Raw genomic sequence first — 13,759 nt, forward strand, 5'->3', positions numbered from 1 at the left:
AGCCTTGCAGGAGCCCCAGCAGGGTGGGGGCACACGCTGTACAGGCCAACCGAAGCTCCTTCTGTGACTACAAGGTCACTTGTATGGTCCATCCTGTGCCTTTAAGCCTGCAGCCCTCACCCCCATTCCTTCCCTGGCCTGCTGGACCACCTGCCCTGGGGAAGGTTGCCAGGGTAGAGGAAGCAGCACCACAACTGGGGCTCTCTGGCCACCAGCGGTGCCCCCCCATCCCCAGCATCCCTCACCTGCTGGAGAGTCTGAGGCTGTGTCCTTTGTGATGTTGGCCAGAAACTCAATGCCCCCACTGGTCTCCTCAGCTTCATAATCTGGGGCCTCCTCAGGGTCCGAAAATTCCAAATCTTTGGGGCAGGGAACAAGAGGAAGAAACTGGGCTGGAGCTAGAGTGAACCAAGTCCTTGGCAGCTAGTGTGCATCCCAGGGGTTGTCACTGTGGCTCCCATGACCCGGCAGCACTTGCGCAGCCCAGTAGCCCGGGACTAGGGTGGGCTGAGCAGGGGCAGAACCACCCCCTGTTCCCCTGACCCAACTGTGGGAGTGGACACCACTTTGTGGCTGGGCCAGAGAGGATAGGAAGAGAGGGCTTGTCCTTGTGACCCATGGGTTAACACCCTACCTTTCTCCTTGATGGTGAAGTTATGGGCCGGGCTCTCCATGGGCAGCTTCCCATTGGGGATGCTGCTGTTCCTCTGTGGACAAGTTTGAGCCCTTACAGATGCACCCCATATTTAGACCCAGCCCACGCCCGACCCCCTGACCCTGCCTTGTGTCCAGCGCTCTGCTGAACTCAGCTCCCCTCGCTCTGTCCACACTGCTCCCTCACCCGCTTCTGTGCACGGTCCCTCTTGTACAGCTTGGCTGCCTTCTTGTTCTGGTTGATGCCCAGCTTGGCTGACTTGAAGGACTCCAGGCGCTTGCGCATGGTCCTGTGGAAGATTTCCTTGTCCTGCTTTTCAGCCTCGCTAGGTGTCAGCTTGTGTCGGCTGTAGAGGTGCTTATACTAAGGAGAGGTAGCGGGGTAGGCTGGTGGTCAGGAGGAGTGGCCCAGACCCCCTCATCCTGGGGAGGCGAGGACCCCAGTGGAGGAGAAGGGCTGTGCAACCCTGAGCCTACCTCCTGCCTTGGCTTGTACAGGTACTGCTGCAGCGTGTGGTGGGTGACCATGTCCTCTGTGTCACGGATGCTCTTTCGTCGCTGCTCCAGAGACTGCATGTCCAGGCGTACAGCACTCACATTCTCCCTCCTGCACAGACAGATGCTGAGCTAGGACCTGGCCTGGGGATTGCTGCTGTCCTTCACCCCTTGACCAGACCTGGAGCTCTGGTCCCCTGGATGCCTGGCTAGCTCCTCTTCTGCATGGGGCTTTATTTGACTGGCCCTTTTGGAGCCTCCCCACCTTGTTTAAGGTATCCAGCAGTCTCCCTCCAAAACCCCACCTGAGACCCCAGAAGTATCTGCCCACTACTCTCCCCATCCTCAGACCTGCACCAATGACTGGCCAGAGCCAGCCATCAGCTTCCAGGCCAGCATATGGAAATCCCAGACCTGCCCAGTCCTGGTCTAGGACTTCACATCTGGGCACACACTCAGGCCTCAAGCCCCTGCATCTGCTAGCCCCACCCCACCCCTTCCTGCATCTGCTTCACAAGAACATGACCTTGCTGCCTGTTCCAAAAGGTTCACCTGTGTGATGTCAATGCTGGCCCCTCTTTCTGGATCCCTTCACCCTGTGTCCAGGCCAAGAAGCCCATTTAGGGCCTGTAGGAGGAGGTGATCAGGGACCCAAGAGTGTATAGGCAAGGGGTGGCCTCAGGGATACGTACAGGAGGTAGGAGACTGAAGCCTCCACAGTAGATGGGTGAGGCATGCTGAAGTCCACGTTGACCATGTTGTCAGTGCTTGGGGAGCGAATGAAGGCCAGGGACCCACGCCGTTCTCCCTGAAAGAAGTATCTGGTTGACCAACAAAGAAGGTGGGTGGGCAGTACCTCTGACAGGAAGGCCAGACCTGGTCCCTATGCTTGGGGACCCATGGCTCCAGGAGACAGAGATGGAGCCCAGGGAAGGCAAGTTCTTCTCTATGTCCATCCCAGGACAGCCTCCTGGAGGCACTTGGGAGTTTAGGGAAACACGGTCCACACCTGGAGATGAGGAAAATGGCCCCGTCCCCAACAGGTCTCCAAGCCCCAGGCTTCAGGCCCAGAAGGGACTTGGGTCACTTCCCCCCTACCCCACCCCAGGACTTGGGTGGAGGGAGCTGAGCCCAAGGCCGTGATCGTGAGTCAGGATCGGGTTGGGCATAGTTGAGGCGCAGGGCCCTTCCTGGTGTCCAGTCATCTGCATGGAGGTGAGGAGCACCCCAGAGACAGGAAGCAGCAAGCAGAGGGTACCAGAGGCCCTTTCCTGTCCCCTTTCAGACTGCTGCATCTCAGAAGGCTGGGTTTGCCTCTGTGTGAGTTCTGCCCTAGAGGAAGCCTGCCTGGCGCCTGAGGCTGAGGAGTGCTCTGCATGTGGGCAGCCTGGCCCTAAACCTGAGCTTGAGAGCCACAGGGTCCAGGGGACATGGACATGTACCAGTAGTGGGTCACGGATGCACTGGCAACAAAACAGTCACATGTATGCCTTGGGGTGGTGGCCTGGCTTCTCATCTTCTGAGGTGGGGGAGTAAGGGTAGGCTGGGATCTTTGGTGACCTGCCCATCACCTTTATGTCCCATCCCACACATCCTGAGCCCTGAGGGCAAGCTGGGATGGTCAGGTGCAGCGCTTGTGCCATAAGACCCTAGGGGGCCACAGCAGGGCCAGTCCTCTAATTCCAGGAGAGGGATAGATGAAACATTCCCATACCTCAGCCACATAGCTAATGGCATCCTTCAGGTTCAGCTCATGGAAAACATTCAGAATCCGATCTCGAGATTTTTGGGCTGACCTTCTCATGAGGACTTTGCTGAGGATCTTCCTGTCAAAATTGGACCACCTGAGGACAAACAGTCACACCGTCAGCACTCATGGCCTGGGGCTCCTGCCCCACAGGGACCTAGACATAGGGATGGATGGACAGAAGTCTATGGAGCTGCACCTACCACAAGACTGTCCCATTTATCTTGGGTTTCCTGGCCCAAGACACCGTGTGGGTGACATCAGCTGTGCCACCAGTACCATCCCATCACTCTGCTCCCATTCGATGGTGGTATCAGTAGAATGCAAAGAAAACCATCATCTCACATGACTTCATGAGGGTTCCAAGGGCCATGTGAGCCTCAGAGGGTGGCACAAGGACAGGGCTGGCATTAGGGGGCTGTTTGCCCTCTTCCAGCTCTGAGGGAGCATGCCTGGGCTTTGCGCTAACTCTGCTTCCCCTGGTGGAATGTGAATGATTATCTCATACAGCAGGGCCTACGTGTGCGACTCTTTACTTCCTTATTGGAGTTACAGAATTTTAAGTGTCAAGTGTATTTTATAATAAAATAGAAATAGATGATTCTATTTCCTGGGCATATAATTTTAAACTCTGATGGATGCTAACATACCCTTCCTGTGTTCATAGAATAGGGGAGATTATTTATTTTCCTGATTTTCAATTCCCACATAATTTGGCAATTTGGAATTAAGCAGCCATAGTGAAAGGGCATTACTTTCTTCCCAGGAACAAGATCTGTGTCATTGACATGTCCACAGCGCCAGCCCCTCTGCAGGCATCAGCTTCTTCACCTGTGTGCACCTGCAGGTCTAGGTCACACTGACCCTTTCCAGGTGTCCTCTGAGTGGCTGGACCAGACCAGAACCCAGACAGCTTGCCTGATGGGCCTGGCCCTCTTGAATGAGGGTCCTCCAGAAGCTGGTCATGAGATCCTTGGGGCACAGTGACACAATCTACATGGCCCTGTCTAGCTCCTATGTCTCTCAGCCCTATGATCCAGGGTCACCAACTGAAGGAAGAGCAGGAAGCCAACAGCTGAGACCAATGTGCATAACAGGCTGTACCCATTTGGCCTAGGATTTGTCCGGACGGCTCAGGCCACTTACTTATCTCTGAGATAATTGTGCCCGATCTGTCCCGAGATGTCCTCTATGGCTGAGAGGATGTGGTCAAAAGCCTGTTGGAGAAAAGGATTGATCAGAGGCCACAGGATGGCCCAGCCCCTCTAGCAAGCAGGGGCCATGCAGGTGACATGGTGCTCCTCCCTCCCGTCCTCCCCCATATCCCCACCCTACCCGGCCATGCAGCTTCTCATTGAGCTTGGGCTCCCTCTGCTCGCTCCGCTTCACCTTCAGCCACTGCACCAGGGGCTTGATGGTCAGGCCCTGGGAAGCAGACAGCCTTGCTGACCCACAGCCAGGCAAGCCCCACCCTGTGTGAGGCCACAGTGAGCCCCAGTCTACCCTGTCAAGCAGCATGACACCAGAAAGTATTAACTGGGCCTCTGCACATCCACCACCTGGGAACCACACTCAGGACAACTGGGCTGCATCCCCTGTGGAGCCACATGAAAACCTACAAAGTTCTCCTAGTTACTAAAATTACAAACTCCAATTTGGGTCGGAGCCTGGAAACACTGGTCCCACAGCACCTGGGGCAGGGATGGGGCCGCCTTGCAGCTGAGCTGTACCTGAAAGATGACTGTGAAGAAGACGACAATCAACGTAGTGCTGACAAACAGTTTCTTCTCTTTGACCTTCTTCTCATCCAGAAGCACAACCAGGGCATAGGCCACAGCCCCTCGCAGGCCACCATAGGACATCACCACCTGGTCGATGGTCTCCAGCTGCACCATGCGGTACCGGTTCAGGATCCAGGTCTGCAGGACGACTCCTGCAATGGGGAAGGAGGCTCAGCTTTGTGGCCCCCACCCTGGGTCAACTCAGGTGCCTTCAAGCCACATGCCCTGCAGGGGCCCTGTGCCCTGAACCTGTCCCCCTTGACCCTCAGACAGCACCTCCATCTCAAGGCTGCGAGGAAGCCTGGACACTCAGGGTTGGTGGCCAGGCTGGTCTTCGGGGTGCTGCCCTGGGCCCCAAACCTATCGCCCCTGAATGTCCCAGTCCTCACCAATGGCCCGGTACACGGAGATGAAAAGCAGCGTGAGCAGCACGAAGGCCGTGTTCCAGGTCCAGATGAGAGGGTCCACGGCAGAGATGCCCAGGAACATGAAAATGATGGTCTCTGCTGCGCTGGCCAGCATTTTCATGGTGTAGCGCACCGTGGTGGCTGACTGCTCTGAGATGTTGGCCTTCACATACTTCTGGCAGCAGATGCCACAGAAGGTGATTCTGGGGGCAGATGGGAGGCCATGAGTCTGTCGCTCAGTGGGCTGCCCCTGGGGACTGGACTCTTTCCAAGGCCCAGCCCTGACCATCCCTCAGCCTGGTGGTGTCATAAGCATCACAGGCAGTGTCTGCATCCTGGACCAACATCCTCTCACTGATCAGCCTTGTACCATGTGGACCAACTGGGCTTCTCTTGGGCTGGTGCCCTGAGCTAGGTGTTTTCTGCTGCCCTCTGCCCCCTGCCTAGGCCTGGGCACTCAGAAGTACAGTGATCTGTTCCTGAACCTCAAGTGATAGCCTCTGCATCTATCCATGGCCTCCACAGGCTATTGGTGTCTTTTGGGCCATGCTAACCTTGAAGGAACCCTGTCTGGGCAAAGGGCTGCATGCCTGAGCAGATGGCCTCAGCCCACAAGATCACATGTGAACCGTCTAGCCCCAACTACTCCCCAGCAGGCTCTGCCACCGCAGACAATTCGGCAGAAACACCCAGCCCTTATTTAAAAATAAATAAATAAAATTCCTCAACCCACACAATAAATTTCCACCCAGCTCAGGGACCAGGCAGCTGGAATGTGTGCTCTAACAGTTGAGCCCATGGAGGGCAATGTGGGTCCACCCCATGTCCCCTGCCATGGGGGCTGAGTATGAATGGCTGGGCATGAATTTGCCCACACTGGCTTTTAGGGAGTGCCCTGGAGTCCTGGCCTCTGCCCAGCTGCCTGCAGGGCTGCTGCTTAAATTCCAGGCTCCATGCACACCCAGGGACTTACGCCAGGATTGCAGACAGGGACAGCATCTCAGATGTGAGGTAGGACAAGTAGGAGATGACGAAGACGAAGCCGGGTTCAATGATACGCACGTGCTTGGTGAAGCGGGTCACCAAGGACAGCAGGAAGGCGAAGACCACTCCCACTAGCGTGCCCCCCAGGCTCACCACGAAGAAGGACACTGCAAGGGACAGGGTGCAGCTAAGGCGCTTGAATGGCCCTTTGTGCAGGGTGTGGGCGAGGCCATGCCGCTTGGGCTTTCCTCCCCAGCATTTTCTTGTGGGGGTTGCCTGGCAACTGCCCATGGAGGTCCAAGAGCTCAGGAACCGGCTGGTCCCTGCTCTCCAGGGAGAGGGTCCCATCTTCGAACCAGCTTCAGAGCAGAAAGGGGCAGAGGGTGGCACCTCGCCCCTGGGAACCCCAGACCCCATGAGGAAACATCACCCAGATGCAGCCCTGTGGCCTGGGCCGGCAGCCAGGACCAGACACCATGTTATCTGATACTGTCCATCTGTCCTTTCCCAGGAACTCCAGGATGACTGTTTCCCTACCCAGAGAGCCACCCAGAACCCCTCTGGACCCGCACTGTGTTTGAGGTATCTGAGAAAGGGATGTGCACAGGGCTCAATTCTGCAACTGTAATGGTTTGATCTAAATTGTGCCCCATGTCCTGTGTGTTTGCAGGTGAGGTTTTGGAAGGTAATTGGATCACAGGGTGAAAACCTCATCTACTTATGAACCCATCAATGGATTCACAGCTGAAGAGCTGTTAAGAGAGGAGCCTGGGTGGAATACGTGGTCATTCGGTGTGATCTGCAGTGTGTCTTGTCCCCAGCTCCCCCTCCTCTCTCTTCCTCGGGCTCCTTCTCTCCCTCTACTTCGTCCCTCCTTCTTCTCCACTTCCTGGTTGCCATTACATGAGCAGCTGTCCTCTGCCAGGGCTTCCACCATGCTGTTTCTTCTCGGAGCCAGCCCATCATGGACTGACCCTCTGAAACCAGGAGCCAAGTGAACCTCTCCTTCCCTAAGCTGTATTTTCCCCTGACAACAGAAATCCAGCCAACACAGCAGCATGGTAGAAAAGCTTTTTTCTGTTGGGTCTGTGGGATGAAGAGTGGCAGAGGACAGGCCTGAGGCTGGGGATGCAGGGCCTACCAGCTACATACCTATGCCCTTCACGCAGTCCACACCCGTCACTTTGTCACCACCCAGTGTCACAAAAGACTCAAACACATTGTACAGGACCTGAGGGACAGAAGATGTAACACATTTGGTTAGCGCGTGCTCACAGCTGGCCTTTCCTCCTCCTAGTGCTCAGTCTCATGGATTTGGATCCTGTGTGGAGCGCAGGAGAGCAGATCTTACAAAGGAGGCTGTCAGTAGGAAGAGAGTAGAAGATGAGCATGGATAAATGGATGAGAGAATGTTCTAGAAATGGCCAGAGCTGCTGGCTGAATTCCTGAGGTCTCAATGGGTTCCCAGCTGCCCCAAGAGCCATGCAAGCTCTGGTGAAAGCAGTGAGGGCCCTGTGTTGTCCTGGCCTGGCCTGAGGGGATGCAGGAAGTCAGCATTCAGGGTCACTGTGAGCAAACACATGTCCTCAGGGCCTGTGTCCACTATCTGCAAAGTCGCCCCCCCCCACGCCAAATCATCCACTCTGTCCTCCCATGAGGACAACCTGGGGATGGGTGTGAGACTTCCCCTGCACCCCAGCTGTGAAAGGCAACAGCTGCTCCTCACCTGCAGCTTGTGGCACACAGCACTTGCCACCCACTCCCTGAGGAGCCATCTCCTGGGGAAACAACTTACAGAAATGGCAGCTTTGGCTTCCTTGACTGCTCTGAGGGCTGAATGTTCCCCTACTAAATTCACTTGTTGACTCTTGACACCAGGGTCTCAAAATGTCTCTGTTTGTGATGATGGGGCCTTTGTAGAGATGACAAAGGTAAAAATAAAATAAAATAAAGGGGTTACCTGGTGGACCTAACCCACCCTGACTGGTGTTCTTAAGGAGAGGAGGTCAGGGCACAGACATGCTGGCCCTTCCGCATCCTTGTGAAGACATAAGGAGGAGATGGTGTCCCACATGCCCAGGAGAGATGCAGAGGAGCCAGCCCCTGCACCCTGACCTCAGGTTTCAGCCTCCAGGACAGTGGGAAATAGGCCTCTGGTTTAAGCCCTGGAAGCCCAAGCAGACAATGTAATCTGTATGAGATTTTGTTGTTTATTCATCTACTTTGAGGAAGTCAGGAAGGGGTGGCACCAAGTGTGGGCCACCACTGACATCCCTTGCTGTGGGGACTGTGACTGTGGGATAGCAGCCATGTGACCCGACTTGGAAGGCTTGGATGGATGGATCCACAGCGGTGAGAAAGTGAAAAAAAGGGAAGGATCAATGTATCAGAGCTCTGAGTTAGGAGGGAGAACAGGCTAGGTCACCCATGCGCCACACACTGGGTGCTACTAGCAAGAGGGATAGCAAAGCACCTGCTCAGAGGGGACGTCCTGGGCTGCTGCAGAGCCGAACAAGGGGTTGGCTGTGCATGGCAGATCCCTCAGTCTTGCTTACTGATCCCAGGGATGGGAGTGACAGTCACTGGGCCCCAGGTCCCTGGCCTTGCTGTAACCTTAACGGATACACTCTGTCTGGGCCTCAAGGGCCTGCCTGTTGCTCACCACAGTCACGGCATCATTCAGCAGTGACTCCCCAAAGACGATGATAAACAGGACCTCATTGACATGGACTTCCTCAAACACAGCCAGGACAGCCACCGGATCCACAGCAGCGATGAGGCTGCCAAACAGCAGGAAGTCCAGGAGCCCAATCTGCAAGTCACCTGCAGGACAAATGGGCAAGAGTGAAACATGACTCCTGCCCGGAACGAAAGCCAGGAAGCCAGGGCAGGGGGTCCTCAGCCTCTGCTACCAGCCCCAGACCTCACAGCCCCAGGGAGAGGTGGAGGGATGGACACCTGTGGTGCCTCAGGCTAAGGGCTAGTGATGGGGCTGGGGACCCTCAGGGACAGCCAGAGGGAGCCCATGGCCGGACATCCGCAGGATGCCAGGGCAGCTGGGTTCTCACAAGGGCTTCACTCTCCCTCCTGGCTTGAGTCAGACTCCCCTGGGGTCAAGGTGCAAGGCTGGCTGGGGGAAAGCGTATACGTGCTCACCCAGGAAAGGCGAGCACCAGGAACACAGATGCACTGGCCAGCCCCTCAGGCTTCTTCTCTGCTTGCAACACAACCTGGGATGCCACAGACATCACCTACCTGTGGTGGCTGTCCGGCAAAGGCAAGTGTGACCCTCATGGGCTGTGGGGATCAGTCCAGGAGTCCCTGAGCCAGCCCTGAAGCAGCCATCATCATGGGTGCCCTGACCATGTTCACCACCGCCTGTGATGGAGGACCCGCACACACACACCCACCAGCCACACTCCCTGGTGGTTCTCTGAGAGGGGCTAGACAACAGGGGCACTTGAGGGAGCACCTTGTGAGGGGACACCGTCCTGAGGGGTGGGTGTGCCCAGAATGACTCCTTTCCCTGTCCACGGTCTCCGGCTCAAGGCAGTGTCCCCCACTGATCAAACCTCGAGACACAGTGGGGGACCCAGGGGGCACTGGACCTCATGCACCCCGCCTTGGCCTCCGCATCTGCCCAGCGTACTGGCCTCCTTGCTGGGGACTCACCCATCAGGCCACTGCGGAAGACGCCGTAAAGTGACAGGCCTGTGGTGGCCGCGTTCCACACGGTGCCAATAACCGCATACAGCAAGATGGTGCCCAAGTTCCCGAAGAAGAGTCGGTTGGGCATGAAGTAGCCAGCGTCCAGCACAATGGGGGGCAGCAGGTAGAAGAAGAAGACCGTGGGCGTCATTGTGAAGGAGGCAATGTGGTCGGCTGCCCAGACGATGCCCCCCAGCACCAGGCCCAGCACGATGAGCAGCGCACTCTCAGGCACGACGCTGGTGACCTTGTGGGACAGGTGGAACACTGCGGGCAGGGGAGCAAGGTCAGGGGTGTGGGGGAGAGGGGAGGGGACCCACAGGGAGGACAGGGCGCCTGATGGGGGCCAGGTCCCTCCCAGGGCCACACCTGTGGAAGCAGGGCCAGGTCCCTCATTCCAGGCCCCTGAGGCACCTGCAAGGCTCCTCCCTGTCCCCAACCCAGGCACTTCAAAGGGCATGGGGATGATGATGCCCATTCAAAGCTGGCATCTAAAGATAGGGCCCCATAGGCCAGTGTCTCCCTCATGTACAGAGGGAGGGATCCTAGGATGAGGGAGGGATGACACCACAGCCCCAGGGGATCCAACCTAACCTCTAGGGGTCCAGCCCTACACCTACCAGTTACCCTCTTCTGCACCTGGGGCTTGTCCCCTCCCCTGGAGGCACAGTCCTTTCCCCAGTCACAGACCCCAGGAACAGGCCCTGAGGAAGGGTCTCCAGGTCTCACAGGCACCCCTTGGTCTCCACATTCAAGCTTTCAGGGGCTGCCAACGGCTCTGCCCACATCCAGCTCTGCATGGGCCACACCTGTCTGTTCCATTTGGACGTGAGAAACAGGAGAGCAGCATTCCTGTCTTAAGCTGGATTGCAAAACAGCTGGGGTGGTGACATTTGAGGATGACTCCCCCGGTTTAAGCAATGTATGGCCTAGTATCTCTCAGCACTGCAGTCTTATTATTGACCTGACTTCTTTGAGCCTGAGGAAGGTTGTTCTGAAACACCAAGACCCCGGCTGGGCCCAGAGCAGTAGGAGGAGCAGAGGGACCCTGCCTGGATAGGAGAAGGGGTAAGGTGGGAGGCAGTGGGCTCATGGGGTGGGTCCCAGTATTATAGACAGTTAGGTTCGGTAGAAACATTTTAGGCAGTCAGACAAGGCTCCCTCCAGGGAGTACCTGGAGGGAGTCAGTGCAGAGAGTGAGAACACAGCACAACTGTGACTGCATTTGTCAAAGGCCAGGCTTCAAATAAAGATGGAATGACCAGATCGACAGGCCTCCCTGAGGGATAAGCAATAAATTAAAGATTATACCTCCTGGCCCGATAAAGTCTAGATAAGCATCAGTCCCCCCAGTATGTGACCAGGACCTCCCGATCCACCCCTTCCTGAGAAGGTCCTTGTCCTCTCATGTGCACTTGCTCTGTGACCGGCTTCCCCATGGACCAGCACTACCTAAGTGGCAATGCTTGAAATCTTACTGGTTGATCATAGTTTCGTCCCACCTTGCACCTACCTCGTGATTTTGGTCTATAAAACTTCCTCTGGAAGGTGGGGTCCACGGCAACCCACTTTTAGGCTCCCTCATATCTCAGGAACACACTGTCTGTCTGTCTGTCTCTCTCTGTGTCTGTCTGTCTCTCTGTGTGTCTGTCTCTCTCAATAAGGTTTTTGTACTCTTAACCTCCATTGTTCTTTAGAATCCATTCTACAGTTTTGGGGAACATGCACTCAGCATATCTGACATCCAGCAGGTTGAGAGTTACATTTTTCCCCTGTATCACCAGGATCCACCCATCCTCACCAGGTGGCCTGCACTGGGTTTCCAAGCCTGCTTCTCCATTTGTACTTGGGGATGACTGCTGGGAATAGATGACCCCACACCTGGGGGAGGTACCCTGGCAACTGTTGGCTGCACACAGCCCCACATCAAATGCCAGAGCTGCCCTCCATGAGCCTGGGTGAGAAGCATGGCACTGGGGAGTCTGTGTGCACTGCCACAGCCTTTGACCCTGTTACCAGGGCAAGGCTCAGACTGACACACTCTCGCTCACTGGCCTGTGGTCCCCATTCCAAGTTTGGAAATTCTGGCAGCAGAGGCAGATGAGCCCCCTCAGCCTCCAGCAGTGCCCCATGTTGATTACCCTTTGTGCAGTGACTGAGGCTCAGTTTCCCCTCCCAGTTCAAACCCTGGGAGCCAGTGTCACATGGATGATGACTGCTAAACATGCTGGGCACAGGAGAAGAATGTGTCACAGATAGTGACTACCTGGAATGACGGAGGCTGGTTCCCTGGAATCCTCAGGGTCCTGCTCATGGCTCGCAGGGAGAGAGGCCACCTTGTGGGAGAAGAGGCCCTGCCCCAGGCCTCCAGTGCCACTACCTGGACAGATAGCCGAGAGCTCACAGGCCCAGGCGGTACCCAGCTCAGGAGTCTGCATTCAGGAGTCTGAAGCCTGGAGTCATGCTGTAGACCCTGAACCCAGGGCAGCATGGCTGGAGGAGGCCAGGGCACATGCTCCCTGCTCCAAGCCTCCTGATTCCTTATCAAGCCCAGAGATGGCCCGATGGTGCTATGCTCTGTTTTTCCCAAACCATGATGCTGGGCTCAGTGTCCGCAGCTGTGCCCAGAAAACCTGAGGCCCTGTCCCAAGCCAACACCCCTTCTGCAGCTCCCACATGCCCCAGGGTGGAGTGGCTCCTTTCTCCTTGACAGAGGATGTGTGACCGTGGCAGTGTCCCTGATCCCCAGAGCCCAAGCACAGCACCCGCTAGAGGCTGTGCAGACCCCACCCAGATCTTCTCCATGATGCTGCGTCTGCCTTTCTTCATGCCCGAGTTGGCAGGGATCACTTACACTTGTGACAGCTGAGTCCCTGCCGTGACCCCCGTTCAGGGCCCCATGCTTTAGGGGGCCTGCTCTTGATGCTCCACAGGTTAGACAGCAGAAGGACCAGCGACCTTGGAGCTCCAGCTTCAGCCCCGCTGGGAGGCAGCCATGCAGACATCTGCACAGGACTTGGGTCCTAGACTGCGGGGGGTTCGCAGAGATTGCACCTTCAGAAAGTTCAGGGAGGCTGTGAGGCTGGGCTTATCTCAAAGCAGCAGCATAACACTGCCCTTTGGGAGCTCTGGTGACATAATACTGCACATTGATTCTCCTCATGTTCAGTGTGGCAGCTGATGCCTGAAGATGGTCATTCATCAAGAGCTCAGGTGGATGGAGGGTAGGCTGGCTCCACAACAGACATACTTCAGTAGGTCCTGAAAACCCGCAGAAAAAATAATTGCTCTTTTGACTCCCCAAGAAGAGCAGGTACCCACATGCGGTGGAGATGGAAGTGGAATGCTTGCAGCCCTTTGCCATCCCATCTCCCACCAGCATCTCCAGGGGACAGAGCCAAGCCTCTTGCACTCAGCGAGGTCTGGCATCTTCTTGTGTGTAGGAGGCATGTCTTTCCTGTCCTGTGAGCTGTTTATTTGTAGATGTTGCTGGCTTCTTCATCTTCACTGACACATGGCTCTTCCTGGGCTGAGACCTCTGCCCTAGCCAACATGATGTCTGTTGGGTTACCCCATACCCGAGGATGGCAGGACAGTGGGAGTCCTCTGGTGCTCCATCTGTCAGGCCTTCCTGTGTCCATCTTCTTCTGTCCTCCTCCGACCAGGGTCAGGCTCTCCTGGACACCAAGTACCACTTCCCTCTGACCTCAGCCTCTGCTCTGGAGCCACAAACCCCAACTCTGTCCTTAACTGCAGGCCCTGTCCTATGCTGCAAAAATGGGCTACACCACCTCCAAAGCTGGGCCACGTGGCTACTAGGCTGTGTGGCTTGGGCTCAGGGGATACCACCTCTGGGCTACAGGAAGGGCTCCACCAGCTGGGCTCTGCCTCTTCCACAGTGGTGCTGCTTCTCTGTTTTTCTGTCTGGGTGCCAGAAGTTGCTTCTCACCTCAAAGACAGCCTGGTTGCAATCAGGGAGCTCC

At 56.2% G+C, this 13,759-nt stretch overlaps 1 protein-coding gene across 2 annotated transcripts in view; it reads right to left on the reverse strand.

Moving 5' to 3' along the window:
• Slc9a3 (solute carrier family 9, subfamily A (NHE3, cation proton antiporter 3), member 3) overlaps positions 1-13,759 on the reverse strand; it is a 34,441-nt gene that overhangs the window by 3,041 nt on the left and 17,641 nt on the right. For both annotated transcript variants that reach the window (XM_005407000.1, XM_005407001.2), the window contains exons 2-15: positions 9,741-10,043; positions 8,731-8,891; positions 7,221-7,299; positions 6,058-6,235; positions 5,067-5,287; positions 4,627-4,829; positions 4,232-4,321; positions 4,043-4,113; positions 2,864-2,993; positions 1,842-1,957; positions 1,132-1,261; positions 842-1,018; positions 635-707; positions 246-359 (exon numbers count right to left, since the gene is read on the reverse strand). In XM_005407000.1, coding sequence (XP_005407057.1) covers positions 246-359; positions 635-707; positions 842-1,018; positions 1,132-1,261; positions 1,842-1,957; positions 2,864-2,993; positions 4,043-4,113; positions 4,232-4,321; positions 4,627-4,829; positions 5,067-5,287; positions 6,058-6,235; positions 7,221-7,299; positions 8,731-8,891; positions 9,741-10,043 — 2,046 coding nt within the window. The remainder of the gene's footprint in view (positions 1-245; positions 360-634; positions 708-841; positions 1,019-1,131; positions 1,262-1,841; positions 1,958-2,863; positions 2,994-4,042; positions 4,114-4,231; positions 4,322-4,626; positions 4,830-5,066; positions 5,288-6,057; positions 6,236-7,220; positions 7,300-8,730; positions 8,892-9,740; positions 10,044-13,759) is intronic.

The sequence above is a fragment of the Chinchilla lanigera genome, unplaced genomic scaffold (assembly GCF_000276665.1).
Source record: "Chinchilla lanigera isolate Chin_1 unplaced genomic scaffold, ChiLan1.0 scaffold00103, whole genome shotgun sequence".
NCBI classification, from domain to species: domain Eukaryota; kingdom Metazoa; phylum Chordata; class Mammalia; order Rodentia; family Chinchillidae; genus Chinchilla; species Chinchilla lanigera.